General features: G+C 36.9%; 2 protein-coding genes across 6 annotated transcripts; one reads left to right on the top strand and one right to left on the bottom strand.

Moving 5' to 3' along the window:
* Positions 1–797: 797 nt before the first annotated feature.
* Positions 798–2,382, bottom strand: LOC118269625 (60S ribosomal protein L15). Its single transcript, XM_035584813.2, has 5 exons — positions 2,252–2,382; positions 1,824–2,019; positions 1,597–1,733; positions 1,276–1,386; positions 798–1,082 (listed from the first exon to the last, which is right to left on the bottom strand). Exons 2-5 carry the CDS (start codon positions 1,993–1,995, stop codon positions 888–890), a joined length of 615 nt encoding a protein of 204 aa, XP_035440706.1. The 5' UTR covers positions 1,996–2,019; positions 2,252–2,382; the 3' UTR covers positions 798–887.
* An 817-nt stretch (positions 2,383–3,199) lies between these two features.
* Positions 3,200–14,261, top strand: LOC118269626 (double-strand-break repair protein rad21 homolog). Of its 5 annotated transcripts, none has more exons than XM_050707028.1 (21): positions 3,200–3,325; positions 3,571–3,873; positions 4,122–4,237; positions 5,076–5,259; positions 5,885–6,068; positions 6,509–6,621; positions 6,987–7,111; positions 7,273–7,357; positions 7,652–7,805; positions 8,103–8,323; positions 8,644–8,769; positions 9,086–9,176; positions 9,622–9,702; positions 10,073–10,195; positions 10,646–10,759; positions 10,948–11,046; positions 11,471–11,623; positions 12,148–12,338; positions 12,476–12,568; positions 12,742–12,906; positions 12,994–14,261. In XM_050707028.1, the coding sequence occupies exons 2-21, from the start codon at positions 3,616–3,618 to the stop codon at positions 13,117–13,119; spliced, it is 2,802 nt and encodes a 933-aa protein (XP_050562985.1). In that variant the 5' UTR covers positions 3,200–3,325; positions 3,571–3,615; the 3' UTR covers positions 13,120–14,261. The 5 variants fall into 5 exon arrangements, with proteins under 5 accessions (XP_050562985.1, XP_050562983.1, XP_050562987.1 ...); XM_050707026.1 differs by having other exon boundaries at positions 10,948–11,073; XM_050707027.1 differs by having other exon boundaries at positions 3,214–3,293; positions 10,948–11,073.
* The last annotated feature ends 128 nt before the right edge of the window (positions 14,262–14,389 follow it).

Genomic DNA, 14,389 nt, shown 5'->3' with positions numbered 1-14,389 from the left:
TTGTACAAAATTATGATGTGGCTAAGTTTGAATGTATGTTTCTCGCCGGATTGAGGTTTACCGAAAATATAAATAACAGTAACCTCACCTAGACAAGAATTTAATATTTCCAAAATACGTTTTCTCGTTAACACAAAAAACTAACAAGCTATCTCATACGATTTTGGACTACAAGAAAACAGAAATAAGATAATAATTACCTTGAGCTTTCATGAAGAGTGTTGTAAAACCAGCAAATCTGCAAAAAGAAGCAAAATCTTCATTAAAACATGGTTCTTTAGGCAAAATATTATAATAAAAAATATTGTTTTGTTCAGCCATCCAAGGAAGTTTTAAATGCGTGGTAATCAGGGTTGCGCATTCATAAAGCATTGTATCATCATTCAAATTTAGAGTTTTTCTACCAATCAATAATTTTAAAATAAATTCATAATACATGGAGACATCTCTTAATACATTCATTTAGTATGGAATATTACAGAACATTTAGTTTAAGGGTCACTAACTTTAGGAGAATGACTTCATTCTTTAGGTGTCATTCCAAAAACATGCTCAGGGTGTGATTGGTTGTTGCATAGGGCAGGGCTAAATTCAAACATTTAAAAAATTTGAGTGATAATTACCTGTTGAAAGTGCAAGTTGAAGTGTCTTGATAGTGGTCAATCTATAACAAAAAGGCTTTGTTAGTGCATTTGGAGAGTAAAATGTATATTTCAATTCATTTAAAATAATACTTACAGATTCACTTAGTGGTGATGGTTTGGATGTAGTATAAATTAACAAAGAAAAAGATAAAATTTATAAAGTAAAGTTTTATTAGACACTGGCTTTCCATGTGAGAATAAAGAAAATCAAATAGAAAGTCAATGGCTTGTCCGATGCAACATTTATCGCTTGCGGTGGAGCTGCAGCGTGTTGCGGCGGATCCAGGCGGCGCGGCGGGAGCCTCCCTTGGTCTGTGAGAATCTGTGTCCCTTGCCCAGACCACGGGAACTGCGGCCAGCGGAGGTAAGACCACGCATCTCGCGGTGCTTGTGGACAGCATTTACTATCCAGTTGATCTTGGGATCCCTGCGGATAGCCTGAGAAAGAAAAACGCATTACAATTAATATTATGTTTAGAAATATGGAATTTATTGTACATATCACATGTTGTATCAGATAAAATGGTAGGTGAAGATTCAGCAAAACCTTTCAGATTGGTGCATGACATAAAAGTTCATCATTTTAAGCCATAACTGTAGGAAGTCTTAGTAATACAGTGTAAACATTTACCTTGTGTGAGGGGTCAACCAAGATGACTTCAAAGTATTTGTATGATGAATCTTGAGCCACCCAGTATGAGTTGAGTACACGCAGACCACCGCAACGGCGACCAACACGCTCCTATGAATGAAAATACATAAGTTAGCACACATTTAAGTGATAAACTTAAGAATGTAACAATTGTGCAATTTCATTGAATTTCGCATGAATTTAATAACACGTTGCTACTTTAAGACTATCAGGTATTGTAAAACTGAATCAAGCCGAATGGTGATCACCAACAGAACTTAACCTATACATCAACACATGTTTATGTTGACTGAGACTCACCTCAGCAATGGATTGCAGGTTGCGTGTGGGCTTCAGCTGGTTTACACCCTGGCTCTTGGGTTTACCATAAGTGGCTCCCTTGGGCACGGGGCGCTTGCGGCCTCCACGGCGCACGCGGATTCTGAAGATAACGAAACCTGCAAAGATAGAAAACATTAGCACTTGAAACTTGTACGTACAACCCACGTGTACAAACAAATTGACCGGCAAAATAACAAGGTCCTTACCTTGCTTGGCACGGTATCCCAGTCTCCTTGCCTTGTCGGGCCTGGTAGGCCTAGGGGCGCGATGCATACGAGTCAACTGGCGGTACTGCCATACTCTGACACGCAAGAGGAAACGCATAACATCGCTCAACTTTTTTCTGTACAACTCCTGAATATATCTGTACGCGCCCATCTTGGACAGGTGCCTGTGGCAGACCTAGCAACAAAATCAATACATATTGATCAGAAGTCACATCATCGGTCTGGCCACAAATAGAGCGATTCTACACGCATCATGTATGCCATATCGAAACCACTGAAATATACGAATCAAATTATAAATACACAGAACAATAACAGCTTAACACTATTACTTCACTTGAACAATAGGTTAAATTGTAAAATGTTAAATGATATCTTAAATATTTTAGGATAAAAATATAACGTACGTCTCGCGTACTCCACAGGTAAACCGGAAAAGAAAACTGACAGAAATTACTCAATGGTCTATGGCTGGTTGGCTGTCCAGAGACAATATCATAATTTCCCTTGTTTGACTACTGGTATATTTAGATTTGTTTAATTTGCGTTTATGTTAGAATATTAAATAAAATAATAAATATAACAAAATGATTCTGATCGTAGAAGTAGAAATTAAAAAGTTCAGTGTTTTTTATATCATTTCACCTTTTGTCCCCGAAGGTAGGTAAAGGGCATATTAAGACACGTAAAGCCTTTATACAATAAGCAAAATGCAATAAAATTGTATTTAGTTCATAGAATTAATATTTCTATTAATTATGTTTCTCTATTTAATTTTTATAAAGTATTGAGTAGTGTAAATAAATAAATAAATAGTACCATTTGTACCCACTTGTGATAATATAAGTTATAGAACAGTGTCACCATTATGTCGTCTTACAGTGCATGTTATGACACCTTAAAATGTTGTGCATTTAAATTTATTATTATGTAAGTGTTTAGATATAAGTCCTAATGTAACAACTACTGGTTGTCCTAATAAATAAATAAATAAATAGTTCCAAGTCCCATGCAATTGGACCGAGATGAGCAACGATGAGGGTGAATCTACTGTCATATTTAATACCAAACACAATGCTACTTTTTCGAAAAATCCCAAATAACCTAATGATACTTTGCCCGGTCCGGGAATCGATCTCTAGATCCCTCGTGCAGCAGTCGACGTTGCGACTTGCGACCATTCGACAAGTTATTTATTCATGGATAATATTTTCTATAGCGATAGATAAATACAAATGATAAAATTCACTGAGTACTTGTGTATGGTGGCGAAAAATAATAATAATTTAAAATAAAATGAAATCAAATCAAAACCATAGATTATTTTCTGTGAATAACATTTACTGGTTTTTGATACGCAATGACATTTCTGGACGAAAACAACGGTTCGTATGTTACGCCGCCATCTTGAAAGCGTAATTGTTGTCATGTTTACGTTGTGTGTGAAAGGTGAAATTTGTGATATTTGATATAAAAATCCGGTAAAATACATTAATTTTAATAATATACATGAGAATATGGATTGAATAATGCGTGTTAATATTATTATGTGTTTAAAAATCATAAATATCGCCAAAAGAAGTGCTTGAAGATTAGGCGCCAAATTGCTCATAGTCGTTACCAATTATTGTAATAAACAGCCCCTATGAGAGTGTTTCTTGTGTTTGACTTTGTTTGGTGTGCAGCCAAAGCCATTGGAGAAGTTTAATACATAATTACATTTCAGAACAAAGTTGATGTAACAACAAGCCGCAGACAGTAAACCATCACTATGTTTTACGCACATTTCGTGCTGGCCAAGAAGGGCCCCTTGGCCAAGATTTGGCTGGCGGCTCATTGGGACAAGAAGCTTACGAAGGCCCATGTATTTGAGACCAATATTGAGAAATCAGTAGATGGTATCTTGAAGCCCAAAGTGAAGATGGCTTTGCGTACATCTGGCCATCTGTTGCTGGGTGTCGTGAGAATTTACTCCAGGAAAGCCAAATATTTGCTTCAGGATTGTAATGAAGCCTTTGTCAAGATTAAGGTATGTCTAACTTGCATAAGTACACTGATAAAAATGTTTTGTTTGTATACTAGAATGCCTCTGGTATAATGTAACTAACTTGATATTCAAGACCATTCATAAGTGATGAACAATGTTCCTACATAGCTTTTGGTATCAGTATCAGACTAAATATTATCATGTTTATGAATAATCCACTTGTAACACTTAGTTAGGTCTGTAAACACAATATTTTTGTGTATTTATAATTAGGTCAATGTTTCTTTTAGATGGCCTTTAGGCCTGGTATGGTGGACTTGCCCGAGGAGCACCGTGAAGCTGCCATGAACGCCATCACCTTACCCGAGGTCTTCCATGACTTTGACACTGCCATGCCTGAATTAAAGTGAGTTTTATAAATTTGTCTTATTGTAGTTGATTAAGGATTGTTGTTATTGTGTGAGGTAATGTTTATGAAACATAACCTACTTTTTAATTTTAGTGACATGTATCATAATGTCAATGATTTGTTACAGATATTACTAATTTTCTAGTTTATGTATAAAACCTATTTATTAAAAAAAAGGAATAGACCACTATATCCTACTTTTATTGTAGTTCATTGTCAATAGGTCTACTATTGAACAAGTAATAGTTTTTAGTAAAAAACACTGTAATTTCATTGTAGTTTTAAGGGCATTATATGAATATGTAGAAAAATAAGAAAACTAGGTTTTACCCTTGTCTTTGTCTGTGTTCATTTCATTCATGTCCTTCCACATAGCCTCAACTGAGGTTGGAAATAATTTATTCCTATAAGGTTTACTTCTATAATACATCAATTTTATTACATCAGAAATAATAAAACTAATTAGAAGAAGAAAAACCACTTATTCTACACACTAAATAAACAAGTGACATGTACAGTTTACATAAATATTTGTTGACACATGAGATTTTATTAAAAACACTCCAAGTTTGTGGTACAATGGGACCAGTTCAGCATTTGCAAGATAGGGTTTTGTGCATAGGTACAATACATTATTATTAATAAACATGAAAAAAATATTTTATATAGAAGATAATCACAAAAATCTTTACCAAGACATAAAATTGTATACTTTCAAGATTGGTCAATTGACTATTATTTATAGTTTTATTATTTAACAAATTCCAGACAATTTGCCTACAGTCTTATAAGCTAATACTGCCAAAAATTAAATTAAACCTTTTTTCCATTTTAGTGAAGTGGACATTGAAGCCCAGTTCTCATTGAACCAGTCAAGAGCTGAAGAGATCACAATGCGCGAGGATTACGGGTCATTGAACCTTGTGACACATGATGATGGATTCGGTGACATGGGGTTTGATACCGATAATCCTGACATCATGCGAGAAGCCATCGGCAATGAAGGGGGATTGGAACAGGTATGGAAATTACTTTTTTAGAAAATTGTAGTGCTGTTGGTATTTGTTTTTGAGGACATATTATTAATTTGGTAATTTATAAATTATCCTAATGAATGTTTCAAAAATTAATAGTAACCAATTAGTGACAGATTCAACAAGCTTCAGCAAAATATGTACTTAAAAATGGTAAAAATTTAAACAACAAAACTACTTCTGCAAATTATAGAGAGAATTAACCCTTCCTCCCCTACAGCTTTTATACATCAATGATGGTTATATCTTTATATATATAATTCTTCTGTAAGTGTGTATGTCACTGAACTTCTCTTAAACGACGGGACCGATTTTGATGAAATTTTTTGTGTGTGTTCAAGACCTCCCTGGTCTGAGAATAGTTTAGATTCACAATTTTGTCTGCTGGACAATGTTTTTTTAATTAATTTTTAATATATTAGTTGTTGATTTTGGAATATTTTACATTGGATCCGACAAATTTTCAAATTAAAGACGTGTAGACAGGACAACGTCTGTCGGGTCCGCTAGTTTATTTATATAAACCTTCTACACTTACAAAAATCCTTTGGTATTTCGTAAATTAAAACTTCTACAAAGTTAGATGAATAACATTATAATCTTATCACAGAGTAACCTACTATTCGCGGACGGATCCTCCCTGGAACTGGCTGGCAAAGACGGTGGAGTGGGCAGTCTGACTGGTGGAGTTCCAGCCCTCGCACCGGAACACCCTCGTCGCATGGAGGCAGCCCCACACGCACCCATGGATGACGGCTTCGGTGGAACCATCGGCGATGTTGCGGATTTTGGACGTGAGTGAAAATTTACTTTGTTACTACTTGGCATATTTCATACATACTTACATAACCACACGCCTGTCTCTCATGGTGGTAGCCAGAGACAATGGAACGCCAATTGCTACGTATTTTACATACCTCTTTCCCTTCTTCATCAATCATCAGTCTATTCCTGGCGTATTTCTACTTTTTACGTTCTTAAATTCTTGAATTGTAAATTATCTCTTAATTTAGATTTACTTGGGTGGTTTTACAGTAAGTTACCGCTATTTAGCCCACAGACTGGTCTGTAATGGCCTGGTAATATTTACATTGCCTTGCCCACTGAATAATGCAATATTTAACAAAGCACACGGTACTGGGACATGATTTACTCAATAACATATAGTTTTTAATCTTTCATTTTCAGTACTTGGCAAATAAGAATTAGAATTATATGTACTTATTGTATTTAGATGCGGGTGGTCTGTTCGAGGGTGACCTATTCGGCGAAGTAACTGGTAGCAGTAGCTCAGCTGCAGCTGCTTCTGGTATGCCCGGTACTTCAACACAGCCTCAGTCTCTCCAGGTAAATGTTTAGCTTCAGTTAGAACTTGAAAACTTACTACTTAGCACCTAGTTTCACTGACAGACGGACTGATGCACAATTCAATTTAATGTGTCAGAGTGTCTAATTAAGGATTAATTGAAATAAACGCGTTGACTTTAAAACATATTTCTAATGACTTCACAAAAACCGATTTTATTAAAGTTAGAGATTTGAGCCATACTAATACTAATAATATATAAAATTAGTAAAAATTAGACAAAATTAGTTAAAATTAGACCCTAGCTTCTGGTCCTGGCTCCTTCATTTTACATCACAAAATTATGATATTAATGATTTTGTTGATGTTAATTTAGGTAATATAATTAAAATGAGTGGTATAACAGGCTGAGATTGACGCGGCGGGAGTGAATGCCGGTGAGACGGGAGGCGACGTGGCGGCCGCGGACGCGCCCGACTCTGACGATGATATGGGAGACCACTACGATGCCGGCAACTCTCCACAACACAGGTTAGTTTGGAAACTATCTATTAACAATATTATAAATGCTAAAATTTGTGAGGATGTATAATTGTGATTACGAAAAGCTGCTGAATGGGGTCCGATTTTTTTTAATTGAAGGATTATTACTATTACAATCTATTTTAACCATTAGATTTGTTCTATTATAGTTGGGGTGGGTCTCCCGCTCGGCCCGAGAGCGTGGTGCCGCCAGCGGCGCCTGCGCCACCTTCTCCTAGCCCACATGTACCTATGGTGAGTCTAATCATTTCATAAATTATTACTAGGATTATTATCATATTACCTTTATTATTTATAGTAAATAGACTTGCACATGCAATAATCAGAAGAAAACAATATAAAACTGAACTGTTTACTAATGTTTGTTGATATTTCTAACAGTGTAGAAAACATATATTTGTCTCCAGTTCCCTACATTATAGGAGCTATCATGTATAATAAGGATATATCTATTACTGCCACCAGGCAATGATTTTAGAATACAATAAAATATTGATTACTTATGTTTATTATGCTGTTTTCCCCCAGGACGTAGACACAGTCCCCGAGCCAGTCCCGCGGCCAGTGAGCGCGGAGCCCCCGGCGGGCGGCGCGTCCGAGCGAGTGGCGGACAACACCACGCTGCTACATAATGATGAAGAATCATTTGCACTCGCTCCCGTAGACGCTACTGTTCTTAAAGGTAATGTGGAGTGGCTATTAACATAACTAGTATTTCATGTCTTTGAAAAACTATATTTTAACAAAATTAATATTTCATATTCTATTAGTATTTACTTTAATTTTAATAGTAAGGTAGTAAAGTAACCACTGTTGATAAGAGACTTGAAAGAAAGAAAGAAAATTATTAATGTTACAGCAGTTATATATACAAGAGAAAGTACAGAGACATGATAATATGAGAGAGAAGACACATTGTTGTCTGTATTGAAACATTTTATTTTACATTATATTTTAAATGACTGTCTATTTCAACCAGGTATAACAAAAACAAAACGTAAACGCAAGCTGATTGTGGACGAAGTGAAGAATATATCTGGTGAGGAAATGAAGAACCAACTGAGCAACACATCCGATATCGTCACCACGTTGGACCTGGCGCCCCCTACCAGGCGACTGATGCACTGGAAGGAAACTGGTGGTGTGGAGAAACTGTTCACCTTGCCTGCTAGGCCCATACCTTCTAGTGTACTGTTTAAGGTATGTTACATATACATTTATTAATCTTTGGTAGATTTATTATAATAAATGTGAAAATATAGGTTGCTTTCACGTCTAGTAGAGAAAAAGAAGTCGTGTTCAAAAATATAAAAAATAAGACACATCTTGTGCGTACCGTAGACGTGCGCGTCGGCGTACAAGTCACATCTAGGCATACGCATCTGGTTTGCTTGAGTTATTATGAATAAGAACATAATAAATTGAAATATATTGCATTTCAAGCACTTAAAAACATTGATGCTCTTAGATTTTTAGCGAGTTTTGAAATGTTATATTGACGTATTATTGAAATATTGCAGAAATACCAGCGCAACATGACGCTGCGCAGCGAGGCGGAGGAGGCGGACGCGGCGGCGGCGGCGGCCCGCTCGCCCGACCCCGCCGAGCCCGCGCGACGCGCGCCGCGCAAGCGGAGGCACGACGAGGTATGGTATATCGCACCATGTACTCATTCTGAGGGACTACAACACATTTGACAATCCTTGCAATACAACTCAAAACTTGAACCTTTGAACTGCTATTTCCAATCCACCAATCAAGCATAGAAATTATGGCAAATACGTCTGAGTAAAGAACATGGCAAAATGTTTAATACTTTCCTACTCTCAATATGATCATAACTACACATTCTTGGATTTTCTCTCGTGAGCCTGTCGACAGTGTACTACCTTGGCCATACAATCATTTTATGCAATTCCAAGCTTCTGGGTTCAAATTTTAATAATAGATTCTAAATTGCAGACAATGCAGCCACCTGAGACACCAGCACCAGCTCCGACTCAAGAATTGGAACCTCCCACTCCTGTGCCTCAGGAATATGAACCTTCAGTTGGTAAGTACACGCCTGTACTCATTCACTGCTTTCTCACTTGGATGAGGTTTGCAACGCCATTCTACTAAATAGCATGAAACCACCATGACTCTGGTGTGGCTACTATCATACATTATAATTGGAGCTATTGTTCTTGAAACATTCTCATTGAGTTATGGTCTTCCTTACTTACTTACTTTCATAATCTTAACTATAAAAATATCTAAAGAATGAAACCATTATCACAAACTAAAAAGATCCCCATGCATTTTTAACTTCATAAGTACAGGAAAACTTCACTTTGAACCAAAGCTTTATAACCTAATCATGCATTTTAGACCTTAAACAAATACAGGAAAGGTCTACATTAAACTAACAATCATTCATAGTGAAGTTTTCTAAATAACTTGTACATTTGCTACCTAACTGCACTCTATTAACAATGGATCATGTGGTGCACGGTTAGAGCCTGAACCTGCGCCGGAACCGACCGTCGAACCACAAACTCCTCGACCGGACGTCGATGTCGACCTTCCACAGACGCCAGGTATTTACGGGCCCTGTATCAAATATTTTGTGTTAGATGATTGGATATCCTCTATTGATGTATTAAGACACCATTTTATTTCATTAGTTGGTCTAAAAACTATGAATTATGCTTCTGTCACTTTTTGCTAGTTATGGAACCTCTATTCGCAGGAGAATCTCGAATATCAAAATCTTACTCAGCGTTCTTAATATGCTAACAGTAGATGTTTAATAAATCAGTCTGTATGTGTCTTTGTGGTCTAATAATCATCAAATTATTATATCATTTTACGGGGCGAAAATTTCTATTCACCTTAACAAGACTCTACAAATAGTCTTAGTGATGCACTGTAAGTTAGAACAGTAGTAACACCAATATGTGTGTACAGGAGGTATGCTGAGCGCGCTAGGCGGCGGCATGACGCCGGGCGCGCTGGGCGGCCTCACGCCCGGCACTCTGCTACAGGCCGGACTCACTCCCGCAGGACTACAGCACGGAGGGATGACGCCGGGTACGTTACGTATACTTTTTGTTTTTGTATGCAACAAGATTTTTATACGATGATGTATCGCAGTTTTGAATACGTACATATCTTGTTTATATTATCCCTACTTGTATTATTCGCAGTCGAAACATTTACCCCCATTTACAATTAACTCCTCTCCCCAATTTCTTCAATTCCCGAATCTCTAACAATCTTGAAATGCTTAACTAAGAAAGGCCGACAAGGCACTTATAACTATGGTGTCTATGGATGGCGCCGATTGCTTACCTTTGGGAGATCAATCTACTCGTTTACCGACCTTTCTCACATAAAAATATAAAATTTACAAAAGATCCCGTCATTCATGCAGGATCAGTTGTAATGTTGCTATTTTAGTTAAGGGTCAACTCAGAAGTTCAAAAAGTAGAAGCAGAAGCAGAGTCCCAATGAAAAAAATACATATCTTGTTATGTGTAGGTGGTTTACAACATGGTGGCATGACTCCAGCTGGGCTGCATCACGGCGACAGTCAGCATGTAGACCTGGGACTGTCTGCTGGCGGCATGACGCCGGCAGGATTACACCATGGAGGTCAGTATATTGTTACTTTTTACTTTTGGACTTGCTTACTTTGCATGAAATATATTCGTTAGATGAATTACACCTTTAAAGAACCCTGACGCCAAATCTACTTAACTAATTTGACTCTGTAATTGCTTTTTATCTACAACATAATAAAATTATACGATGTTTTTTACTTTAATGTGGATTATTTCCAGGCATGACCCCGGGTCTGCTAGAGAGTGGTATGACGCCGGCGGGATTAGTCCACGGAGGCCTTACTCCCGCTGGTCTGCACCACGGAGGCATGACGCCAGGTAATGTCTTCTCTCCATATGACGATGGTATGTATAGGTGTTATTGCCTTTTATAAACATTCTTTTATTTTTTATTTGGTATTTTATTATGGTTTGCCTCAAGTAATGTGTTTTGGGTGTAAGAAAATGAGAATGGATGTTTCGACTTCAAAAAGTTGACAGTTAAGCATGGTAAAAATCTCATAGACAACACGTTAAGCTGTAAATTCCAGTTATCAATATGATGTTCGTTAGGACTCGAGAAAATCTAGAAACAAAAGTATTAGTCATCCAGTTTATGGAAAATAATGACATTACACCTTAATCCTTTGACTGCCACCAGAAAACTGTCAAATCCTCAGATGATGTGTTAAGACTTACTTTTCCAGCTGTGAAAATGTCAGGAAAGAGATATTTAAAATTTTATGTTTTTTTTCCTCTACAGGTGGTTTAGACCACGGCGGTATGACGCCGGCAGGGCTACAACACGGCGGCATGACCCCCGCGGGGCTACAACACAGTGGCATGACCCCCGCCGGACTACAACATGGCGGCATGACCCCAGCCGGATTACAACACGGTGGAATGACGCCTGGAGGTATGAATATTATTTTTAGCCACAAGACAATCGGCGAAGCTCCACCGCTTCTTGGTAGATATCCCACCCATTCGCACGAAGCGCTTCGCTTCAAGCTTCCTTGTGCGAACTGCTAGGGAGTGGAACTCTTTGCCGGAATCTGTGTTTCCTGATCGGTATAACCTGGGTGTCTTCAAAGCCCAAGTGAATAGGTTGCTTATTGGCAGACGTGCTCCATCGTAGGCCGCATCATCATTTACCATCAGGCGAGATAGCGACCAAACCTCGACCAACCAAATGTAAAAAAAGCCACAAATTAAATGTGGATTTCGACATTTTTTTACTTTATTTCATCATCGGGAATACTAAATTACAATGAATATACCTTATATATTACATGGGACTTACAACATAAATTGTGAAAAGTGGGTGTACACAGTGGCATTACGTGTCATAATGTGCACCTCTGCCTATCCCTTCGGGGATTAAAGGCGTGACGATATGTATGTATGTATGTAATGAATATACCTTTATTCACACGGCAGGTGTCCAACACGGCGCTATGCACGGCCTGGAGCAGCTGCCGATGATGCCGCAGCTGGGCGGGGACCAAGTGTCGTCCTTGTTACGTACGTCGCTGCCCACGCCGGCCGCAGACAGAGCCTCGCACGACCTCCCACACACTGTACCCATGGAACCCCTGCTACATGGGCTCGAAGATCATGGGGATTATCAGGTAAAGAGCTATCTTTGTAAAATTTCCAGCATTTTCTGTATTTAGACTGAACCATGATTGAACATAGTGTTAAAGATTTGTAGTCAGGAGATAGTGCCTATATTTGGCTAATATTAATCGACAACTATAATTTTCAGAATGGAATGCAAATGACAAACTTGGGTTACGACGACCAACATGGGCACAACAGTCCACAACACGATTACGATTTACCTTTAACGCCAGACAACGTAAGTGTTACTACATTTATATCGTAATTATTCTGATTTGACTAAACTAAATTAAATGTTAACAAACACAATAATGATCAAAGTTATCCAAGATAAAGACATTAAAGTCTTTTCAGGAAAGTTATATTTTAATTTATATGTATGCTGAGTATCTATAAATAAATGAATTCCAGGCGGAAGAGGGTGAGCGTGAAGCAGGTGAGACGGACGAGCAGTTCGAAGAGCGAGTGCTGAACCGTCGTGCGGCGCAACTCTTCGCCGTCATGAAGCCCAAACTGTCCATCGGACTACAACTTTCCTTCTCAGATCTTGCACCTAGACACAATAATAGAAAACAGGTATGTTTCTTTTGTATCTATGATTATTTTATCTGACTTCATATGTATGTGTATTAATCATTAATTTATTCATTTGTATTGTTGCAGGTTGCACAGAAATTTTACAGTTTACTTGTACTCAAAAAACATCAAGTGTTGAAATTAGACCAACATGAAACATATGGACCTATTACCATATGCAAGGGTAATCAGTTTGAAACTGAAGCGATTTAATATTGTACTAACACTATTTATAATAGAATGTAATATAAAGAAGATATCAAGACTAGTTCATAAAAAGATTTTTATGGAGGTGAAGAGATGATGTTTAGTTGTAAAGTTATGGACTTCACGGGAAACGCGTTGAGCCAAAAATAATGTGTAAGTTTGATCTTGTAACTCGAATTCATGACAACATTTTATTCTTTAAATATTGGACCAAATAATATTACGAGTGTTGATCTCACAAAAAATCTAATTGAAATGAGTTTTGATTATGTGAAACAGTAGTTGTTATCGTGAATTCGATTTACTCGTGATGAGCAGTTTCTATTTGGATAATTATGTTTGATAGAAAAGTGTAGGAAAATGCCTTATTTTGTTTTGCTGTAGGCTAAGTGAAATTATTGTGAAGATGTTTTACAAACATTGTTTAAATAGTCAATCATAGAAAGAAATAGTACCTATTTGCTGTATTGTTGATTCCTGTTTCCTAAATCATGTATGTATGCATGTTATACTGATGCCACAACTACAAAGATTATGTTATGCCTATGACATTTATTTAAATTGTACCTCTCAAGGAAGTGTAGACATTAAATTTTGTTTTTATAAAATATAGCTTGTTGTCCTTCTATTGGGATTAAGAGATTTTAGTGACTGTGTGTTTATATACCAGATGATGTGAAATATTTAGTGGCAGACTGGTGTGATTGAGAGATAATTATCTAGGAGAATAAAACAAGTGATATCCTCAACACCAAATAAAGTTTATACCTGTTTCCTCATTGTGTGTTAGAATGAATTTGGTTTTTACATTTCTTTGAGATATTTATCATAATTATTGTGTTATTGTAAAACAAATTGAATGCACACCAAATACCTAATTTATTATGGTTTGAATTCATTTTGTTGCTTTGATATTTTTTGTAAAATTTCTCGATCTAATGCATTATGAATGCCTCAAAAAGTATAGTGACTATTATCATGTACCTATTATTATTTTTATTTGGACATTACTTCTTAACATTTAAGCGTTTACCTCTGCTAAGTACGAAATTAGTACATTTATTTTCCCTTTATGTTCGGAGGTATTCACTTAGATATTTTTCATAAAAAAATAAACACATTTGCAATAAATTTGTTGATAAAAGAAAGGAATTTTTATTTCTTAGTGAATTTATGCTGTCCTTATACAAACACTGAGTAACTTATAAACCTAACAGATACAGATATCTGCGTCTATTAATATCAGGCTGGAGGGAATATTACACTACCTTAACTC

Source organism: Spodoptera frugiperda, chromosome 30 (assembly GCF_023101765.2).
Source record: "Spodoptera frugiperda isolate SF20-4 chromosome 30, AGI-APGP_CSIRO_Sfru_2.0, whole genome shotgun sequence".
Lineage (NCBI taxonomy): Eukaryota > Metazoa > Arthropoda > Insecta > Lepidoptera > Noctuidae > Spodoptera > Spodoptera frugiperda.
Note: the sequence above shows the minus strand (reverse complement) of the source record. Positions and strands in the feature narration are given on the sequence as shown.